Source organism: Hevea brasiliensis, chromosome 9 (assembly GCF_030052815.1).
Source record: "Hevea brasiliensis isolate MT/VB/25A 57/8 chromosome 9, ASM3005281v1, whole genome shotgun sequence".
NCBI lineage: Eukaryota > Viridiplantae > Streptophyta > Magnoliopsida > Malpighiales > Euphorbiaceae > Hevea > Hevea brasiliensis.
The window spans coordinates 98847150-98870347 of record NC_079501.1 but is presented as its reverse complement, the minus strand read 5'-3'; the positions used below and the strand labels follow the sequence as shown (position 1 = coordinate 98870347).

The 23198-nt window shown below is 36.2% G+C and overlaps 2 protein-coding genes across 4 annotated transcripts; both read left to right on the top strand.

Moving 5' to 3' along the window:
• Nucleotides 1–5474: 5474 nt before the first annotated feature.
• LOC110656428 (NAC domain-containing protein 91) lies at nt 5475–8317 on the top strand. The gene is made up of 6 exons (XM_058154100.1): nt 5475–5847; nt 5985–6262; nt 6490–6738; nt 6837–7163; nt 7310–7732; nt 7821–8317. The coding sequence occupies exons 1-6, from the start codon at nt 5682–5684 to the stop codon at nt 8130–8132; spliced, it is 1755 nt and encodes a 584-aa protein (XP_058010083.1). The 5' UTR covers nt 5475–5681; the 3' UTR covers nt 8133–8317.
• A 1417-nt stretch (nt 8318–9734) lies between these two features.
• LOC110656429 (IAA-amino acid hydrolase ILR1-like 3) lies at nt 9735–22354 on the top strand. 3 transcript variants are annotated; one of them, XR_009151452.1, is made up of 7 exons: nt 9877–10304; nt 10394–10519; nt 11298–11612; nt 12081–12209; nt 16026–16406; nt 21915–21988; nt 22120–22354. XR_009151452.1 is itself a non-coding variant. In XM_021813167.2 (6 exons), the coding sequence occupies exons 1-5, from the start codon at nt 9969–9971 to the stop codon at nt 16404–16406; spliced, it is 1287 nt and encodes a 428-aa protein (XP_021668859.1). In that variant the 5' UTR covers nt 9877–9968; the 3' UTR covers nt 16635–16727. The 3 variants fall into 3 exon arrangements, 2 of the variants coding, with proteins under 2 accessions (XP_021668858.1, XP_021668859.1); XM_021813167.2 differs by lacking the exons at nt 21915–21988; nt 22120–22354 and adding an exon at nt 16635–16727; XM_021813166.2 differs by lacking the exons at nt 21915–21988; nt 22120–22354 and having other exon boundaries at nt 9735–10304; nt 16026–16727.
• The last annotated feature ends 844 nt before the right edge of the window (nt 22355–23198 follow it).

The window sequence follows — 23198 nt, the reverse complement described above, 5'->3', positions numbered from 1 at the left end:
CGGTTTGGCGCACATTTCAGCAAAGAAGAGACCGTTGATTCAGGAAGTACATGAGTTGATGAATCAAGGTTTAATCCTAGATCTTTCAAATGAGGGGGTCTTGTTGGCTCATTTTTCAGTGAGGCCAGACTTGCGAGATAGAGTTAGAGTTTCCCAACGCAGAGACTAACAATTAATGAAGATCATAGAAAGAGTATAGCAAGGTGAAGGTGGTGAGTTTGGATTTGCCAATGATGGCGCCCTAGTGCAAGGTTCTAGGATATGTGTGCCCAATGTGGACAACCTCAGGAATGAAATCATGCGAGAGGCACACTATACAGCATGCAGATGTCCACCGAGTTCCACCAAGATGTACCATGATGTGAGAGATAGCTATTGGTGGAATGGCATGAAGAGAGGCATAGCAGACTTTGTGTCCAAGTGCTTGACTTGTCAGAAGGTGAAGTTTGAACACCAGAGACCGTCAGGGAAGCTGCAAGAGCTCCCTATCCCAGAATGGAAGTGGGAAATGATCACTATGGATTTTGTGACTGGGTTGCCTCGTACCACGCGAGGATATGATTCGATATGGGTAATTGTAGACCGCTTGACCAAATCAGCTCACTTCTTACCTGTGAAGACTACATATTCTGTGGCACAGTATGCCCGGCTCTACATTCGAGAAATAGTCAGATTGCATGGAGTTCCAGCTTCCATAATATCTGACAGAGGGCCCCAGTTCACTTCTCGGTTTTGGAGAAAGTTGCAGGAGGCACTTGGCACCTGATTGAACTTGATGCGGCTTTCCACCCTCAGACAGACGGACAATCCAAAAGGAAAATCCAAACACTGGAAGACATGCTTCGCATGAGTGTCTTGGATTTTGGAGGTCAATGGGATGAGCAGCTAGCTTTGGTAGAGTTTGCCTACAACAACAGTTATCACTCCAGCATAGGGATGGCACCCTATGAGGCATTATATGGAAGAAAGTGTAGGTCTCCTCTGTGTTGGACAGAAATGGGGGAAGCGAAGGTGCATGATGTAGACCTAGTGCAGTACACTTCAGAGATAGTTCCTTTAATCGAGGAGCAGCGACTTTCGATGGCGAAGAGTTATGCGGACCCAGACGGAGGATGTGGAGTTTGCGATGGCGACTATGTATTCTGAAGGTTTCTCCAATGAAGGAGTCATGAGATTTGGAAAGAAGGGCAAGTTGACACCTCGGTATATTGGACCTTTTGAGGTTCTTGATAGAGTTGGAGCGATTGCCTACCGGTTGGAGCTACCACCCAACCTTTCTCACGTTCATCCCGTGTTTCACATCTCCATGCTCAGGAAATACATTCTCGATCCTTCTCATGTACTACAGTCGGATGTAATAGAACTAAAGGAGAACTTGACATTTGAGGAGCAACCTGTAGCCATAGTGGACTACCAAGTGAGACAGCTAAGATCAAAACAGATCCCTATGGTTAAGGTTTTGTGGAGGAGCGATCGGTGGAAGAGTGCACTGGAGTCGAGCGGGACATGCGTAGCAAGTACCCTTATCTGCTCAATGTGTAATCATGTACTTTATTACGCCTTGTGTAAAATTCGAGGCGAATTTTTACGTAAGAGGAAGAATGTAACACCACGATTTTTATATATTATTATTGGGCTTCGTGTAGGTATCCTCAATTCGCGGAAATTCGGCGGTTGTCCGGATGCGTGAATTTCCGGCGATGACGACTCTGAAAAAGTCTCGGGTGGACCGAGGTTTTGGCTAGCCCCCCATTGTCAGACGTCCCGAGCGCGTTCCCGAAGTCGGAATCGGCAAAGGTAAACCCGAACCTTGTTTTTACGTAATTTTCTAGTGCTTAAATAGGATTAAAAATCCGTAAAATATTCGTGGTAGCTTAGAAAATTATGATTGATTTGATGGGCCCAGGAGGGGCTGTGTGATATGATTGAACTGTTGATATATGGATTGTGAGTATAGAAGTGTGTTTTGAACCCTTTTGCAGGATGGGTAGGTCCTAGGTATAGGGGAGACTCTGCCGGATTTTCGGCACGACTTAGGACGTAATTGGTCTTTTTCTTTGTTTGTATTGAGTCAGATTGTATTAAATAAATGTAATATGATTGTCAGGTGAGCCGGGACAGCCTTCTTCCTCCGCCCAGCCGCCACAGTGATTGTCGTCAAGTCTGTGAGTAAAATATTAATTTTAATTGTAATTTCGATATTATTATATGTTCAGCATGCCCATGCATCACTTATATGCATATATTTATGTAGTTAAACTCTAGGCACGATTTATGTTGCATTCATAACTGTTGATGTGCCATGGATGTTGTTGTGGTAATTTGGAGCAGTGTGCGTGCGTTGGCGTGCGTGTGATGTGGTGTGGACTATGGATAGGGCAGGCGATCCACGGCTTGAGTAATTGGCGGGACCGATCCTTCGAGGGGTAGTCACGGCTTGAGTAATTATTTGGGACCCTCGATTTGGTTATTAAGTGGAAGTCCGAGCTTGAGTAATTGGCACCGGGTTGGATTTAAGAGAGGCAGTATAGGATCGGCTCCCATATGTTATGATGGATACTACGAGGTGTGTGAGTGCTCCAAATTACCTTTTTGATGTTATGATGTGAAAATGTTGTTTATGTTGCATTTCACTCTACAGGGTGCATTAGTTCAGATAGTTATAGAGATTATAGTTAAGATTGATATTTTACTCTCTGAGTCGAACGCTCACTCCTGTTCAATATTTTTTTCAGGCTACAGGAGGATTTTATTTTGGTTAACCTGCTTTTCTCCCTCGCAGGTCAATTATTACTGTTTGTATAAACTTGTTAAATTTAGAATTTCCGCATGTGTTAGAATTGTTATTTGATTTGGGTCTGTAAACTAAATTATTATTTTGGGACCTGTAAACTTAATATGCTATGCATGTTTGATGGATTGGATGAGGGAGCTGAGCTCCCATTTATTATTATGTTGATGAGTATGTGGAGGGTGAGCTGAGCTCCCCAATTGACTATATATTGTGTTTACAGGTCGGTGAGTCGAAAACTCCCCGTTGGTAAGTCCATTTTATGGCCGGACTCTGTCCGTTTGTTTTCTTGATATTGGGCCCAAATGGGCTTTAGAATTGGGTAAATGAACAGTTAAGGCTTACTACGGGCCTCGGGGGCTTTAGGCTGGCCCAGGTCCTAGTGCCGGTCCGGCCCATAGGTTGGGTCGTGACATCATTAATAAAATATTTTTATGTAAATTATTAATTAAAATATATAAAATTAAATTACTTTTTCGAGTAATAATAGTTATACTTGAAATGAGTTAAATTAGTTAAAGATAATTTCTAAGGAGGTTTAAAACTGATTCGATTATTGACAATATTAATGAGTCCGGGTCATATGATTTCCGCGAGTGCCTAGTTTGTTGACATCCCATTCAATACTCAGCTTACACAATGAGAGATACAAAAACAAGGTTGACGAGGGTTGCATATAATGGTGGCCTAAGAAATAGTGGTTGAGAGAGGTCTGCAGCTGTTTCCTTCCACTATATATCCAAGACCGCAAAAGAAAGAAGTGAAATATTCATAATGGGCAGTGAAGGAGAACCAATAGAACACAAATCTAAGACTACAAAGCAATCATCAATTGAGTAGAGTGGCGATGTAAGGGAGTCTGGGGTGGAGATCAAGAGACTGGCAATGGGGAGGAAGAGAGTGTTACGATCCCATTAAGGAATAAACTTAGTGAGAAGTTAATGAGTTCTTAGACACCTTTTTTTTATAAGTTGATTTTTATGAGTGAATTTTACTTAAATGACTTATTTCTCATATAATTTAACCTCAGCAACTCATAGCGCTCAGTAATATATATTAATTACTAGAACTAACACCATTTTACAAGACCTAATTCTTTAAAGAGTGACTCACAAGATATATTATCAGATTTAATCTCATTTTGATAATGAAATTTACTCTTGATAAAATTAGCCTTGTTTTCTTTGTCGGTAGCCATCTCTCTCCCATTTCCAACGTTTCCTTCTCAATAATTAGTGAGGATGATATTTCAATGATATTTTCAAAGATGAAGATACTGTTTTTATTTAAAGAATAATTAAATTAAAATTTAAAATTAATTTAATTGATTATTTTTGTTTAAATTAAATAATAATAATAATAAAGTCGTTTTCAACGTTTTAAATTGTTGAGTAGAATCTTATCTCATCAAAAAATAAAAAGAGAGGAACTCACAGATGGGCACAAATCAACACAATTGAACAAAAATTAATTTGACCGATTCTTTTCTTGACAGATTCCTGCCTCTCAAATCATATTTCGAGGAAATATATTTACTAGGATTATTCATATTTAAAAAATTATAATATATATTATAAATTTTTATTATGCATAAATAATTAATTTAGGTAACAAAAATTTTCAAAATTTATCAATTCGATGGCAGTCGATATCAGGTCATGCTTTGGAATATTTTACTCTTGTCATTGGCTTCTGTAATTTTTCAGTATGTAACACACGAGTTATTTAATAACTTTCTAATTAATAGTATTTAATTAAATAATTGATCATTTGTGCACATTATCACTGGAAGATTCGCATAATTTATGCTAGATTGCCAATGTTGCAGCAGAACAGAAATTGTCACGTTATAAAATATGTATATATATTTAAAAAAAATAAGAACCTTCTCCAGATTTAAATATTCTTTTCAAAATAAAAAGAAATATAATAGTCCATTGATATTAAACATTTGAAATGCGGAATGAAATTTTATACTTGTCAGCCAGCTGATCAATTCTTACCCAAATTTGGAGATTTGAGTTTTGAGAAGGGAGTAAATCAGTAAAAAATTTCAATTTCTAATCATTTTCGAATCGATTTCGGTTTTGTTCGATGTCAATTTTGGTTTTAATTTTGACAGTGTTGGTTTTGATTAAAAGTAGTTTGATTCGGGTGGTGACTTCTAAAATCGTTATCTAACCGTTAACTTTGATTCAGAGTTTGAGGAAGAGGACTGAAATCGACCTTCTGATTTCAATTCAACCACGTGAACTATTGATAAAAGCCGATTCTAATTTAACCCAACTAGTCTTGATCTGATTAAAATCTGAACCAGCTCTAGTGTGAACACAAAGAAGCGCGGGGAATTGCCCGGTGAGGTTCCAAGAATTTTCTTGTTTTTTTCCTCTTACTTACTCCACAATTTATAATTGCACCACGTCGGACGTGTAGGCCCTACACCAGAGGATGACACTATTCTCTTACGTGTTGATACTTGATTCGGTAGCTTGATCGTCAAGTTTCAAGTTTTTGTCTCATCTACCCTTGAAGTTGTTCGCGGTTCTTGTTTGGAGACGGGGGCATAAAAAGGATTTAACAAAAGGAATGGCATAATCGGAATAAAAGTGAACACGAGGGCAAATGATATAGATACACGGTATATACGAGGAAAACGCGTTGTTTATTTAAAAAAAAAAAAAAAAGCGTAGTGCCCAGCGGAAGGAAGGCTAGTTTATTAGTGGAGTATCATCATTCTCATCGTCAGAAAAGCTCTATGGGCCATCATCATCCGAAAGCCTTCCTACCTTAAAATTGCAATTCTCCAAGAATCTCTCTTTCTCTTTTTCTTTCTTCTGTGAATTCTCTTTTTGAAGTGGTTTCTGGGTTTCTATAGTGGTGTAGAGTGGATATGGCAGTGCTGTCTCTTAGTTCGTTGCCTTTGGGGTTCAGATTCAGGCCAACGGATGAGGAATTGGTGAAATTTTACTTGAGATTGAAGATTAATGGAAATGATAAAGATGTCAGAGTCATTCGAGAACTCGATGTCTGTAAATGGGAGCCCTGGGATTTGCCTGGTACTTTTTCTTGTTCTCTACTTTACCCTCTTTAAATATACTAGGTTTTACATTTTTGTTTCCGCTTATCTTTTAATTGAATTGATTTTGATTTTGATTTTGGTTTTGGTTTTGGATTTTTTTTTTTGGTTGGGTAGATTTATCGATCATAAAGACAAATGATCAAGAATGGTTCTTTTTCTGTCCGCTTGACCGCAAGTATCCGAATGGGCACAGATTGAACAGGGCTACAGAGAAAGGCTACTGGAAGGCAACTGGAAAGGATCGCAAAATCAAGTCTGGGAACAACTTGATTGGAATGAAGAAAACTCTCGTCTTCTACACTGGACGAGCTCCTCGTGGTACCAGAACCCATTGGGTCATCCATGAGTATCGTGCAACAGAGGAAGACCTTGATGGCACTAAACCTGGACAGGCAGGTTTCATATTCTTTCACTTCTTGTCACTTTCAATTCATCATCTTATTTTTTCTTCCCTTTAAAACATAATTTGATTGATGGGTTGGTCTCATTTTCTGCTAAAAGCACAATTACCAGTAATTCATGGTCTAATTAGCTCATTTATATCTTGTTTATTTGGAAAGGTATTGGCTACGCAGTATCGAAATTCCTACATTCTCACTGTTGATTCAATTTTTTGCAGAGCCCATTTGTCATTTGTCGTTTATTTAAGAAACAAGATGACAGCGTTGAAGGTTTGAATTCGGAAGAACCAGAAGCTACTCTTTCTTCTCCTACTGCAGCGCAATCCTCTCCGGAAGTTGCAGAATCCGAGCTAGCATTGCCACAAGCATCTCCAGTAAATGGATCACCCTTCAACATTCTGCCTTCTAATGAGTGCTTTAACGCCTGTCAATCGGGAGATCAAACAGTAGATGCAGCCACGCTTGAGGTGAGGAGGGTTTCAGTTTTAATGTCTTAAAACCATTTTAAGGTAAAGAGAAATACGACCTACTAATCATTGTATTTATTTATGCTTCTTATCTTCAGGAGGATACACAGCTGGAAGAAGACTTGAATTGGTTTGTCCAACCACCTGAGCCTCTAGATGACAAACTTTTTTCTCCGCTGCATGCACAAGTACAAGCAGAAGTGGGTTGTCCGTATTACTCCATCGCTAATGACTGGAGCAACTGTACCAGTGGGGTGCAATCTCATAATGGCACTAATGAAATAGATGCTGCCTATGTAACTAATTTCCTGAATGACATCCTTCAGCAGCCATCTGAGTATGGTTGTGAGGAGTCTGACAGCATTAAGAATATTGCCTTAGATGAGTGTCCTGAATCTTATACTGGATTAGTGACCCGAACTTTGGTAAGTAGATTTCACCAAACTAATTCCTGCATGTTTTATGGTGTTCCAAATTTTGCCTCTCATTTTGTACTTGAGTTTACTGCATACTGCATATCTGAAAAAAATTGGTTACCTATTGATTTACCTTGTATATTCCACTGCAACAGCTTGAAGAGGAGTTGCAAGGTCCTGTGTGGCCTGAGGAGGATATTGACATAAAGCCACCTTTACATGTGGAAACAATCCCAGAAGATAGCAGATCTCTAATTTTTAATCATAACATTGTTGAACAGCATTCATTGCATAATGAATTATATGGAAGCCAAAGTTTTGCATCAAGTTCTGCTGCAGATCAATTAACTAGTTTCAAAAAAATAAGGAGCCATATGAATCAAATTGGCAGCAGTGAGAGTGTTGGAACTGGAATCAGGATTAGGGCTCGGAATTCACAAAATTTACCAAATGCTGGGAGCACTGCCATGCAGGGTCTTGCATCAAGAAGAATACGTCTGCAATGTAAATTACAAGTTCAGCCACTTCATTTTGGTGGAAAGCTAGAAGAATGTAAATTGGAACATGATGTGCTAGAGGTGAGAGTTTGCAAGTGATGCTGAGTTGAGTAAATGATATGGTATTATCTAATGCAGATATTGAGTATCATTGAATTGCATTGTGCAGGAGTTGAAAACAAGGGAAAAGGATACTGCTGTCGGCGATGGTGGTTGTAGTACCAAGGATGAACATGAACTGCAGACACTTTCCCCTTCTGAAAGCTATAAAATCTCTGAGGAGCTGATGCCTAACGTTGGACCCAATAAAAGGCTGAGGAGCCATGCTTCATTGCTCAAAAAGCTTCAATCCATGTTCTCGAAGGCTTCTTCCACCGGTCCTCCTATTTGGTCTATTGCTATATTTGGAGTAGTTTTCATAGTAATTTTGCTACTGATCTTAGTGAGCAAGTGGCATTGCCTTATTTTTGAGACTGCTTAGGGACCTTGTATCTTCATGTAGTTTCATTCCCCCCTCATTTTTTTTTCTTTTTATCTTTATTTTTTTTGGGGGTGGGGAAGTTGTGATTAGCAATTGGGCGTATGAAATAGATTTGCTAGGTTTTCTATTCTTGTATATCTAAATTTGTTAGTTAAATATATGTTCTAACTGAGTCTTCCCGTTTATCCCCAACAACTTACTGTGTTGAGCTTGTGCATTTCTTGCTTGTGGGAGCTTAGTTTCATAGTAATGCTCAGAATCTGGATTTTCTGATCTGACATACAAAACTACTGGACCTAAAAAGTAGCGAGTTTCAGTCAAGTTGAATAATTGGATTTTTAAAGATTACTAGTGGACGACTTGCCTGTTTTTTATTGTTGTTTTTTATCTAGAGTTGTGAGGCCTTTAGTCTCAATCCCAGTCGTCTAAGCTTATGAACTTCTTTTTGCATTTGCTTGAAACTTGGTGTATTGGTGATTCGGTTTATCTCTAAGCAAGCTCAAAGTCAAAGATAATTGCAGAATGAACTTAAAAAAAGTTCCTAAATACCCATAAGGTCCTCTGCAACAATTCAAACATTTGTCTTTTGGTTATTATAATCTCCTGCTGTTGACTGAGCTGCAATTTTCAATGTAATTCCACTGGTGATTCCATAGATTGCTGTAAATATATCAGCCAAAGGTTGTTTCAGATTTATATCTGAAGATTGCTAATGAAGGATTGCCTTTGTGCGATGTATTTCCAAATTCAGTTGCTCATCATCTGTAGTTGTAGTTTGTTTAGCTGCTGAGATCCACAGTTTTGGAAGCTGAACTTGATTTTCTATGAAGTCTTATTGTGAAGAGTGCGTAATTAGAAAATAATTATTGATAGAAAGTAATAGTTCATTGGCAAATGTAGTTTTTTGACATCCAGTTATTCTCTGCTGGGAATTTTGCATGTCCGCAAGTGCAGAACCTCAATGCAAGATGCCAACTACATTTTCTTTGACTGTTTGCAAGACAAATGCTGATCCATTGTCTTGAATCCATCGAGCCAACACTCGTTGTAAAGGTTTGAAACATGGAGTTAATAAGGAGATGCAAGATTCATTGAGAAGATAAAGTTGACAGGAATCTGAAAAATGAAGCTGTGGAGTGTCACTTATCCCTTAACTTAGATAATTGTACTATTAATTGTTTTACTTTTATTATGGTTATAAACAAGGTTGGATTTGGGTGGAAAGGAGCTGGTCATTTCACCCATTGACTCAGTAATATATATATATATATATATATAATGAGAAATTTCATCAAAAAATTATTAATGATCCTAGTTTAAAATTAATAATAAAAAAATAATAATTCATCTAATTTTTTTTAAATAATTATAAAAAAATTGAAGTACTATCAAATAAAAAAGACAAATTAAAAAAATTTTCTTCATATATCTCAAGAAAATTTTGATGTTCTATTCAATATTACCTATTGTAGCTATAAGTGTTAAAAAGAGATTTTCTATAATGAAAATTTGTCTGTGGAATTGGATATATATAAATTTAAATTTTTGTCTTTTTGTTAAAAATAATAATGTCTCAACAAATGGGGTGAGAGAGACTCGAACGCTCGACCTCAGGACAACTCTTAAAGCTATGAGACCTACGCGCTAGCCAACTGCTCCACCACCCGGTGTTCTTTGTTCGATGCGAAGATTATGTATCAAAACATTGTTCAGCACGTTCAACAATTACTTCCCTCTTCTCACCGGCCTTTCTTTTTTAAGTCAGGGGTACCGTTTTTTGTGGATTACTTCTTGGAACTCGTTTGACTTAATCTGGGCAAGAAGCAGCAGAGCAAGATGGCCAATCATTTGATAATCTTGGGTGTTTCCCTTCTCTTGCTCATTTTCCTTAATGGAATTCAGGGCATTTATGATCGTAGCTACATGCAGCAGATTTTAAGCTCAGCCCAACAAGATAAACATTGGTTAGTATCCATCAGGAGACAAATCCATGAAAACCCAGAACTCAGATTTGAAGAACACAACACCAGTGCTCTTATTCGCAGGGAACTTGACAGGCTTGGCATCCCTTATGAATACCCACTTGCCAAAACTGGCGTCGTCGCCCAAATTGGTTTCGGTTCTTGGCCAGTCGTTGCTCTCCGGGCCGACATGGATGCTCTTCCCTTGCAAGTAATTAACATACGGGTTTCACTTTTTTCCCTCTCCGTTCTCATGTTGTTTTGTTTTGTTCTCTACTATATTCCTTTAGTTATATGTAGGAGCTGGTTGAGTGGGAGCATAAGAGCAAAATTGATGGTAAAATGCATGGATGTGGGCACGATTCCCACACTACAATGCTCCTCGGTGCTGCCAAGTTGCTTAATGAGCGTAAACCCAAACTTAAGGTCAGCTTAACCTCGTGTTCTCTTTAATTTGATGTTATGTTCTTGTTGAGAGCTTATACCTTCGGAGTCCTGTTTCGTTTTCTTAAACTGATTGAAACAATAAATGATTATGTTTTGAGTTTTGTCTGGCATTAGAACAAGCGGGCATAAACAAAAGTAGGGGTGTAATCAGTAATCGAGTGAATGCCATTTCAAGCAAGAGATTGACTTATGCATTTTATCTGAAATTGGGGAACAAGGCAGCACATATCATTTTCCTCCATTATGCTTCATTTTCTTTTGCTTGCTGCTTTTCTTTTTCTTTTTTCCCTTTCCTGTTTTGTTTGATGGTATATGTCCCTTCAGGTTTATGTTTTGCGCTGTTTTGTAGCTTAGATATAGATAAACTGAATACTTTCTCCTTGTGCATTATATCTGAAATTAGGGAACAAAGGAGGATGGATGCGCTAGGTGACAGCTAAAAAATTTTGTTAATTCCTAGAAGCATTACATGTTTCCAAGGACCCTAAATCGTTTAGAGTAGAGAAAGAGAAACCATATAGTCGACCCTAATTAATAAATTTTTGAGACAAAGGCTTAGTTGAGTTGAGTTGAGGGAACAAAGCAGCATTTTCTTCCATTGCTCTTCATTTCTTCATTTTCTTTTGCTTGCTGCTTTTTCTCCCCTCCATGTTCTCGTTTGATGATTCTGTTATATGCCTCTTCAGGTTTGTGTTTAGCTCAGTTTTGTAGCTTAGATATAGATAAATTGAATACTTTCTTCTATTTGGTTTTGAAGGGAACTGTGCGACTTCTTTTCCAACCAGCAGAGGAAGGAGGTGCTGGTGCATCTCATATGATAGAAGAAGGTGCACTGGGTGACTCTGAAGCAATATTTGCAATGCACATAGGTACTGAATTACCCACGGGAAGCATATCATCCCTATCAGGGCCAGTCTTAGCTGCTGTGTCATTCTTTGAAGCTAAAATTGAAGGCAAAGGTGGCCATGCTGCAGAGCCCCATACTAATGTGGATCCAATACTTGCTGTATCATTTGCAATTCTGGCATTGCAACAGCTCATCTCGAGAGAAGTTGATCCCCTCCATAGTGAAGTATGCCTCAGTTATCAAACTATTCTCGTAGCTTTTATCTTGCTCTGAGATGATAATATCTTCATTGCTGAGTTGCTTATGATTTTGATAGAACCTATACAAGATCTTTTAATTTATTTCCTTTAACAACCTCAAGCATTTTACTTTCCTAGCCTCTTCTTTTCTGGGCTCATAAGAGTTACTGAGAATACTCAACTCAACTAAGCCTTTATCCAAAAAATTTGGGGTCGGCTATATGGATTCGCTTTCTCCACTCTAAACGATTTTGGGTTAAGTCCTCAGAAATGTGTAACCAGAGTCACTGAGAATGTTAATCCTAAATTCATCAGAGACTATATTTGTCACTTTGATAAGTTATGGAGGAAATCCTCGTGCTCATGTTTCTTACTTTTGACATCTTCCAGCTGTTTATGTTGGAACATGAACATCTATTTCATCTTAATACTGGTAGTTTATTTCTGGCTGTAGGTGCTGTCTGTTACTTATGTCAAAGGCGGAACTGCCCTAAATGTAATTCCACCATATGTTGAATTTGGGGGTACTTTGAGGAGTCTAACAACTGAGGGCTTGCATCAACTCCAGCGGAGAATGAAACAGGTAAAGTAGTTACTGAACTTTTCACTTTGGATTTAGTGAAAGCAATTATTCCAGGAAATCTATTCTTCGTTTTTGTCTGTGGGTCTTCTGGGAAAATTCCTCATGTGCTGAAACTATGTATAAACAAAATTGCCACCCCACTTCAGAAGCTATTTGATTTTTGTCCATAAGGAGCACTCTAAGTTACATGCTTGCACTTTTTAGATTATTGTAGTCAGTGGGGGTAGAATTTAGGTTAGCAGTTAAGTATTTTTTTTTGGTACTTGGAATGTTGGATCACTTACAGGAAAATTAATGGAGCTTGTGGATACCTTGGAAAGAAGAAGGGTGAATATTGCTTGCATTCTGGAGACTAAATGGGTAGGAAAGAAAAGTAAGGAAGTGGGTAATTCATGGTACAAACTGTGGTTTACCGGAAAGGAGAGGAACAAGAATGGAGTGGGCATTATCATAGACAGGACATTGAAAAATGCTGTAATAGCTGTGAAAAGAGTAGGAAATAGAATTATACTAGTAAAGCTAGTACTAGAAGGAGAAACAATAAATGTAGTTAGTGCTTATGCCCCACAAATAGGACTAGATAGTGAGAGTAAACAAAGGTTTTTGAAAGATTTTGATGATTTAATGCAAAACATACCGAATGAAGAGAATTTTTTCATCGGTGGAGATTTGAATGGACATTTAGGAAGTGATAGACGAGATTATGAGAATGCTCATGGAGGTTTTGGTTTTGACAGCCGAAATGAGGAGGAAAAAAGCATCCTAGATTTTGCTATGGCATACGACCTAATATTAGCAAATACCTACTTTATAAAAAGAGAGTTACATTTAGTAACTTTCAAAAGTGGGCAACATAGAAGCCAAATTGACTTCCTCTTAACCAGGAAAACAAATAAAGCTCTATGCAACTCTATGCAAAGATTGTAAGGTCATTCCGGGAGAGGCTTTAACAAGTTAACATTAGCTAGTGGTCTTGGATGTCAAGTTTATGAACAATTCAAGTAAGGTTAGAAGAAATAGTATAGCTCGAACAAAGTGGTGGGAGTTCAAAGGATTAAAGCAAGTGAAGTTCAAAAATGAGTTTCTCGAGTCCGAAGCATGGAAGCTGGATGTGGAGGCCAATGATATGTGGATACAAATGGCATCAAAGATTAGAGAAGTAGCTATAAAAGTACTTGGAGAGTCTAGAGGACATGGACCACCCTCAAAAGAGAGATGGTGGTGGAATAAGGAAGTACAAAAGGCAGTGAAGAGAAAGATGGAATGGTATAAGAAATTACCCAAGTGTGATAATAATGAGGCATATGAACAGTATAAGATAGCAAAGAAAGAGGCAAAAAAGGCAGTTAGTCAAGGAAGAGCACAGGCCTTTGAAAAGTTATATGAGAAACTTAGAACTAAAGAAGGGAATAAATATATTTATAGATTAGCAAGGATAAGAGAAAAGAAATGTCAAGTTCTCAATCAAGTTAGATGCATTAAGGATAAAGAAGGAAAAATGTTGGTGAAAGATAAGAACATTAAAGAGAGATGGAGAAATTATTTTGATAATCTTTTTAATAATAGTCAAAATGATAATAGTGTAAATATAGATTACAGAGCAATAAAAAAGAATGTTAATTATACTAGAAGGATTAGATCTTTAGAAGTAAAGGAAGCACTTAAGAGAATGAAAGTGGGTAAAGCCTGTGGATCCGATGGAATATCCATTGAAGTGTGGAAAAGTTTAGGAGATATGGGAGTGACATGGTTAACTAAATTGTTTAATAAGATTTTAAACTCAAAGAAAATGCCTGATGAATGGAGGAGTATTTTAGTACCTATTTTTAAAAATAAGGGAGACATACAGAGTTGTTCAAATTATAGGAGAATTAAACTAATGAGCCATACTATGAAGTTGTGGGAGAGAGTTGTGGAACATCGATTACGTCATAACACTTCTATCTCTCCTAATCAATTTAGCTTCATTCCCGGTCATTCAACTATGAAAGCAATCTTTCTCATTAGAAGCTTGATGGAGAAATATAAAGATGTGAAAAAAGATCTACACGTAATTTTTATTGATTTGGAGAAGGCTTATGATAGTGTTCTAAGAGATGTCTTATGGAGAGTGTTAGAACAAAAAAGGGTATCTATTAGGTACATACAAGTGTTGAAAGATATGTATGAAGCAACAACTACTATTGTGCACACAATAGTAAAGGACATAAAAGATTTTCCTATCTCAATTGGATTACACCAAGGTTCAGTTGTAAGCCCTTGCCTTTTTACATTAGTTTTAGATGAATTGACAAAACACATACAAGAGAGTATCCCTTGGTACATGATGTTTGCGGATGATATAATTCTGATAGATGAGATACGAGGAGTCAATAGAAAGCTAGAGCTTTGGATAAGTACTTTAGAGTCAAAGGGCTTTAAGTTAAGTAGAATGAAGACAGAATACATGCATTGCAAGTTCAGTGAAGGCCGAGCTGGTGATAGGGGAGTTAGTTTGGATGGAGTGTTACTGTCCCAAAGTAATCAATTTAAATATCTTGGCTCAGTCCTTCAAGTAGATGAGGGATGTGAGGAGGATGTCAGTCATAGGATTAAAGCCGGATGGTTGAAGTGGAGACGTGTCACGAGAGTTTTATGTGATCGCAAGATTCCCAATAAATTGAAAGAAAAATTTTACCGTATAGCCATAAGACTGACCATGTTATATGGTAGTGAGTGTTGGGCACTGAAGGAGTCGTATGTGTCTAAGATAAGAGTTGCGAAGATGAGAATGTCACGGGAGTTTTATGTGATCGCAAGATTCCCAATAAATTGAAAGAAAAATTTTACCGTATAGCCATAAGACTGACCATGTTATATGGTAGTGAGTGTTGGGCACTGAAGGAGTCGTATGTGTCTAAGATAAGAGTTGCGGAGATGAGAATGTTAAGGTGGATGAGTGGCCATACTAGACTAGATAAAGTCCGTAATGAGAGTATTAAAGAAAAGGTAGGAGTGGTGCCAATTGAGGATAAGTTGAGAGAAGAGAAATTGAGATGGTTTGGTCATGAAAAATGTAGACATACAGAGGCTCCAGTTAGACAAGTAGAGCACATTAAGTTAGATGATAGAAATAAAAGAAGGGGTAGACCTAAACTGACTTGGAGGAGAGTAGTACAACATGACCTAGAAGTATTACACATTTCCGAGGATTTAACTCAAAATCGTTTAGAGTGGAGAAAGAGAATCTATATAGCCGACCCAAAATTTTAGCGATAAAGACTTAATTAAGTTGAGTTGAGTATTGTTTCAAGAGACATGGGATTGATCTAGCTTATGCATTGGAAATGCTTGTATTTGAGAGGATGAGGGGAAAAGTTGAGGGAGGGAGGGAGAATTGATCTAGCTTATACATGCTTGCATTCGTTAGATTATTGTATTCAGAGAGGGTAGAATTTAGGTTAGCACTGAAGTGTTTTGGTATTGTTTCAAGAAACATGGGATTGATCTAGCTTATACATTGGAAGAGATTGTATTTGAGAGGATAAGGGGAAAAGTTGTGAGGAAGGGAGGATGCCGGTTGCCACTTGCCTGCTCCATCGTCTTCAATCAGAAGTTGCATTTTGATAAAGAATATGAATTGTTTTAGTTGAAATTATCACATATTTGACCCTTTTTTAGGTCAGGTTCATGGTCAAACAAGTTTTTGTGCACATTTATGCATCTATCCAACAAAAAATAATCTTTGTACATTTTAAATTACAATAACTTAAGTCTGTGGCTTTACTGCCAAATGGTTTTTGTTGAAGTAGTTAATGCAATAGAAACTGTTTGTAGGTTATTGAAGGCCAGGCAGCTGTGCACAGATGTAATGCATACATTAACATGGAAAATGAAGGCTACCCAGCATATCCTGCTGTTGTAAATGATGAAAGCTTGAATTTGCATGTTCAGAGGATTGGTAGTCTTCTTCTTGGTCCTAGGAATGTGAAAATGGGTCAGAAGGTGATGGCTGGCGAGGACTTTGCGTTCTATCAAGAAAAGATTCCTGGAATCATGCTCAGCATTGGAATTAGAAATGAAAAATTAGGTTCAATTCACTCCCCACACTCACCTCATTTCTTTCTTGATGAAGATGTTCTTCCAATTGGAGCAGCATTACACACAGCCTTAGCGGAGACTTATCTGAATGAGCATCATCAGTCTGTTGAACAGTAGGTAATCTTTTGATTACAAGCACAATGTATGATATGTTATGAATTAAGTAAATTGTGCTTCATGTCCTTATCCTGTGTGAGGAAAACATAAAATATATGGTTTCTAAACCATGTTCATTCCATAAACTCTAGGATCCATGTTTGTTTCACTTAGTCCACTGAGTGATCACATGTAATGCACGATTTATAGGGATTATTCCACAGTCTTAATTGTATACCTTGAATGCAGAAAACACTAGCTCCACAAATGTTGAGAGTTACCGAAGGAAGACCAAATCCTAGCCAAAAGAATGCAATCTGTTTGCACCTTTTTGTCTCTTTATCTTTGTTTTGATTCTTGGTTGACAAAGATCCACAAATGCACACACACTCGACTATTTGGGTTTCTAGTGCACACACCGTAAGAGAGAATCATGACTTGGCTTTATATATTATATATATTTGTATGGCCATGTTTGAACCATTGTGTCTTTCCATATGCATGAAACTGCATGCAATGTAACTACCTTTTCTAGTTGCATAATTTTGGTCTTTCTTTTTATTATTATTACTATTTTATTTCTTTAACCAAAGTCAGAGTATAAAGATTCCTTGGACGTAGGGATAAAATCTAAATTAAAATATAAAATCTAAATTGAATTTAAAGTTTACATTAAAGGAATAATTTAAGCATTTGGACGTAGGGATATCATTAAATTTACACCAAAGTCCCAGCATCGTTTATGGGGCCAAGAAACTGCGTTCTCAGGATCAGAAAAAGAATACAAGTAGACCAACTCCAATGATTCCTTGGCTAGCTGTGTGTTATTAATGCGCATACATTGAACAAAAATTTTCAGCATGTCAAAAATCTAATATTTGAATCGTATGAACTCTCCGAGTTTATTTTTCAATTAAAATCAATTATAAAAAAAAAAGAATTAGCCTAACTATAAAAATAAGTTAAACTTTTTACAATTTAATCTACGCGTTTAAATTTCGATATAATTAACTAGATTTTCAAAATTTATAATTTTTTTTTATTTTTAAAAATTATTGTAATTTTTTTAACATATTCTTTCACTCTATTTTTTTACTGATCTAATCTTACCACTGCCATCAAGTACATCCAATTTTCATTCATTTTGATATCCATGATATATCAAAATCTTTAGTAATTTGATCAAATTGTATGATTTTAGTGGATTCTCTCCATCTTTATTAACATTAAATCTCATCACTATGGTTATTAAAATAAATTCTGAAAAAAGTTCATTGATACAGTAAAGTTGGATTTTCAATAATAACTATAAGTAAGACGAAAAATGAAGTTCAAAATTTAATGGATAAAAATCGGATAAAATTTTAACTTTAAGAAATTTAACTAATTTTGTTAGAATTTGAACGTGAAATCCTTGCATATTTAACTCCATAATTGGAAATGAAGGTAATATTAAGCTAACTCAAACGCAAAGTTTAACAATTTGGTTTGATTAGGTTTTATCAGAATTTTTCTTTAAAAATTAAATCAAATTTTTAAAATTTATAATTGAATCAAATTATTTAATAAACTCTCTGTTAAGGCTGAGCTATGACCTTCTTTTCCTTTTTGTTAAGATTGCACCTAAACTCTTACTATTAGAAATGGCAATAGATCGAGTTTTTATAGATACTCAATCTGATCAAATCTAATATGATAAGTTTAGATAGTATATATTCATGACAGGTTTAGGTTAGATTCAAATTTTATATATTGGATATTCATTAGCTAAATCTATTTATATAAATACTTAATTAAATATAAAATATATGTTTTTTATAATAATATTTATAAATTTTATATATCTTATTTTATATAAAATAGAATTTAAATATTTTATAGAATTATTAAAATTTGAAATATAAATTATTAATAAAAATAATTATTATGTAGATCATTAATTAAAATGTCACGACCCAACCTATGGGCCTGATTGGCACTAGGACCTGAGTCAGCCTAAAGCCCCCGAGGCCCGTAATAAGCCTAACTATTCCTCAACTCAACTCTAAGGCCCATTGGGCCCAATTTTAAGAATTCAACCGGACAGAGTCCGACCATAAAATGGACCTTTCAACAAAGAGTTTTTAACTCACCCGACCTGTAAACACAATATATAATCAATTGGGGAGCTCAGCTCACCCTCCACATACTCAATGTCATAAAAAATAAATGGGAGCTCAGCTCCCTCATCCAGTCCATTAAACATGCATATAATAATACGTTTACAGGTCCAACATGATAATTATATTACAGATCCAAATCAAATAAATACTTCTAACACATGCGGAAATTCTAGGAGTTAATAAAATTACACAAACATTAATAAACAACCTGCTAAGGAGAAAAGCAGGTTAATCACAACAAAAATCCTCCTGTAGCCTGAAAATAATGAACAGGAGTGAGCGTTCGACTCAGAGAGTAAAATATCAATTTTAACCATAATCTCTATAACTATCTAAAGCTAATGCACCCTGTAGAGTGAAAATGCAACATTAGTAATATTTTTATATCATAACAGCAAAAAGATAATTTAGAGTACTCACACACCCGATAATGTCAAACACTACATATATGGGAGCTGATCCCCTATACAGCTCTCTTATTCCAACCTGTGCCAGCGAAGAACTCAGCTCAGACTTCCACTTAATAAACCAAATCGGGGTCCCAGCGAAGAACTCAAGCCGTGTCTACCCCGAAGGACTGGGTCCCAGCGAAGATCTCAAGCCGTGTCTACCCGTCCTGTCCATAGCCAACACTATACCATACGCACGCCAATGCACGCACACTGCTCCAAATTACCACAACAACATCTATGGCACTTTAACAGTTGTGAATGCAACATAAAACGTGCATAGGGTTTAACTATATATATATATATATATATATATATAAGTGATGCATGAGCATGCTTGAACATATAATAATATCGAAATTACAATTAAAATTAATATTTTACTCACAGACTTGACAACAGTCACTGTGGCGGCTGGGCGGAGGAAGAAGGCTGTCCCGGCTCACCTGACAATTTTATTACAATCATTTAATAAATTTGACTCAATACAAACTAAGAAAAAAGACCAAAGACGTCCTAAGTCATGCAAAAAATCTGGCAGAGTCTCCCTTATACCTAGGACTTACCCAACCTGCAAATGGGTTTAAAATACACTTCTATATCCACCAACCATACATTCACATCTCAATCACATCACACAGCCCCTCCTGGGCCCATCTAAACAGTCATCAATCACAATATGTAAAATTACAGTTTAATCCTTATAATTGACCCTTTTTGCAAAAACTATCCAAATAAACTCTAAAAATTCTAAAACTTTTCCCCGCGGTCATTAGAAATATTACTAGGCTAATGAAAAAAGAATCATAATTTTTTGAGCTACCACGAATATTTTATGAATTTTTAATCCCATTTAAACACTAGAAAATTACGAAAAAGCAAGGTTCGGGTTTACCTATGCCGATTCTGATCTCCGGAATGCGCTCGGAGCGTCTGACAATGGTGGGGTAGCTAAAATTCCGATTCAATTCCAAGACTTTTTCGGTAGCCGATCTGTCTAGTCGAAAATTCACAAACCTGGATAACTATTGAATTTTCGCGAATTGAAGGTACCTACACGAAGCCTACAACACGGGGGTTAGTATAAAGTTTTTACGGAATTTTCTAAACTCATTTAATGCTCGGAAAAATACTGCGAAGTTCCCTGAGACCCACCGAAACAACGGTATCGAAAAATTTTGAAATTTATATTGCCGCAAAGCTCTCGACGAGTGGAGCGCTTTGGTGCTCTCGGTTTTTTCATGGGGTTCACGATTTGCGAGAAATCTAGCCCAAAAGTCAAAATGGGTTAAAACTTCCCGGACAAAAATTAGACAAACCGCTCGATGGATTTTGGTGTTCTTGGTGTCTTTGGAAATCTCTCGAGGTGTAGATGGTGTTTGACTCAAGACTCGACTCAATTGGTGGCCGGATCGGCCGGATTTCGGTCGGGAAGCCGAAACGTCGCAAGCGGGCAGAGGGAGCTTCGCGCGTCGTTTCCTGCTGCTTGGAAGGCCGGCCGGCGATGGGGAGGCATCGGCGCGGTGCGCCTGCGAGATGGGGAGGCGACGGCGCAGCCTGGGGATGAGGGAGGAGAGAGAAAACGGGAGAGAAAGGAGGAGGGACAGGACGCGCGGGGGAAGGGAAGAAAAGAAGAAGATGGCCGGTTCGATTCGATCAGTCCGATCCGATCCGGTTCGATTTGGTCGGTCCGATTCAAGATACAAAATTTTTAATTTTTTACTTTACCTTGGGACCGAAAACGAGGCCCAAAAATTCCGAAAAAATTCTAAAAAACTCAGAAAAATTCGTAAACTCCAAATATATTTTTAGTTTTGCCACGTGGTCTTTAAATTAATTTTTAAAAATCATCAAAGTTTTATATTTTCAGGAAATCAAACCTGATTTCGAAAATTCTAAAAATTTCAAATAATTTCTTAAAATTTAAATAAAATAAAAATATTAATATTACTCACAAAATAATAAATTTAAAATTTTAGGGTGTTATATAAAATATATAAAATTAAACAAATTTAGATATTTATTCAGTAATAATAATTAAATTTAAAATAAATTTAAATTTTAAAAATATTAATCAGATTTGAGGACTTACTCCTTTTTTTTTTTGTTGTTTGAAAGTGTCGCTTGTTGTTTTGTTTTCTCTTATTAGAGAAAGAAAAATTTCATATCAAAATTGAGTATTGACAAAAGCACTTATATGACTTGAGAAATCCTCTCCCCATAAAATGGATCCATTCCATTAATCTGGTATTATCCTTTTCCCAAACTTGCTGTTTTTAATTTGGTGTGATAACTTACGAACAATTCATCTCGCTGTAAGCTGAGTATTCTCTTTGTTTCCAATTGTTTTGTTGTGTTAATTTTATACACATTAGTAGCTAGAGTTGCTCTTGTACACATGCTTGATGATCTTAAATGAATTAAATTATCCATTATTTGACCCCAAAAAAAATGTGGTTGTATGGGAAGCTACTCGCAGGTTCATAACTTCATATCACGAAGAATCAAGAAAATTGTTCCCATGTATAAAAATGGCAGCTATGATGGAATTCAAGCTCCAATGAATCTTTAGTAAGATTAATATTAATATATATAAACGAATGATAAATGGGAAGACATGTGTCCTCATAATGATCTTAATTTGCTGAAATGATACTGCATGCTTTTTGGAATATTAATTAGGTCAAATGAAAAGAAGTGAGTGTGATTGCTTATCGATTAGGCTAAGCAATCATCTAGATTCTACTAACCGGCCATCCAAATAATACATTATACATGGCAATTCTGGAAAAAGTAGAGCTAAAATAATGGAGAGAGGTCAAACTAAATTCTTCAGGGCTGGCCTTCTTTTTGGCTCGACTTCAAAACTTGTTGGTTGGTGAAATTTTTTTTTTTTTTTAATTGGTTGAAATGTGTAGATACCGAAGCTTTCAGGGTAGGGACTGAATTGTGACGGTGTCCCATGGTGAGTCAGTCCGACGTGTTACCAAAGGTAAGTTGGGTCTCTTCTTTCAAAGTTGGTTACAGAATATCCATCTCTTTTCTTTAAAGGTTCTCCATCAATGCATTCTTTGGATTTCCTAAAATGCCTGCTTAATTAATTAGCTTTGCTTTTGATGGTAGGAGAAGAGCACCAAATCAATCCCATGGAAGTGCAGTTTATCAAATCCAGGTCTTTTCCTGGTTTATTTTCAATAAAATAATTACTTATATTAAAAAAAACCTCTAACGTTAACAATCGATATCAATAATTAATTTATAGCGAATAATATTTAAATTAAATGTTATTCATATATTCAAGATTTTTATAATATTTATTTACAATCAATTAAGTAATTAATTATATTTTGATTATTAATAGCAATCATTTTGGTAATTAATTCATGCATCAGTTGCTCCCTACTACTTTTTAAAAAAAAAATTAAAATTATAAATCAATTATGAAATCGATTACTAATAACAATTGATTTCAATCAATTACAAAAATTAAAAATAAGTATAAGTGAAATATCATTTTAAGAAAACCTTTTACCTCATAATTATACTTTTAATTATACTTTTGTAGCAGAAAACTAATTTTATATGATAATAATAAGATTATAATTTTATGTATACCATATTATATAATTAAGTGTTTGCTATTAGTATTTGACCACCCATGATGATTAATCTCAATAATTATTTTTTTTCTTTCGAGCAATAAAAGATTAAAAGAATGGAGATTTAAATTTGAATACGCTAAATAAATAATATATCTTCAATCATTGAACTAAACCTAGACAATCTCAACTACTAATTTAAATAATTTTAAATTAATCTTATTTAGTTAGAGCAAGATTGATGCATACTCTTTAATGTATATAGAAACACCAAGCGTGCATGGAGAAAAGCCTTTTTGAATATAGGCTCTGAAAACATATAAAGGAGCAAAGCAAAGGATGTAGAAATGGGGAAAAGAGAAAAGGGGTTTGGGATCTGACCAAGGACGGCAGCCCATGTGCTATCTGCTTCCCTTTATTCATGTCTTTACATGCAAAACCTATTACCCTTTTGTTTTCTTTTTCCTTTTCTTTCATCCACACTTTTCCTTCATCTCAACCCTCTATGAAAATGGAAAATACTTTGGTTAATCAACCATCTTAAGTGTTTAGAAAATACAAACTAATCGTTGCATAGGACACTAATTAGTGTAAAAAATCTAA

Bases quoted from the DNA above. Each gene is read 5' to 3' on its own strand.
- LOC110656428 (XM_058154100.1), top strand. From the start codon at position 5,682: ATGGCAGTGCTGTCTCTTAGTTCGTTGCCTTTGGGGTTCAGATTCAGG. The intron at 6,739-6,836 runs GTGAGGAGGGTT...TCTTATCTTCAG, and splicing joins TAGATGCAGCCACGCTTGAG to GAGGATACACAGCTGGAAGA. The intron at 7,164-7,309 runs GTAAGTAGATTT...CCACTGCAACAG, and splicing joins GATTAGTGACCCGAACTTTG to CTTGAAGAGGAGTTGCAAGG.
- LOC110656429 (XM_021813166.2), top strand. From the start codon at position 9,969: ATGGCCAATCATTTGATAATCTTGGGTGTTTCCCTTCTCTTGCTCATT. The intron at 11,613-12,080 runs GTATGCCTCAGT...TTCTGGCTGTAG, and splicing joins TTGATCCCCTCCATAGTGAA to GTGCTGTCTGTTACTTATGT. The intron at 12,210-16,025 runs GTAAAGTAGTTA...AACTGTTTGTAG, and splicing joins TCCAGCGGAGAATGAAACAG to GTTATTGAAGGCCAGGCAGC.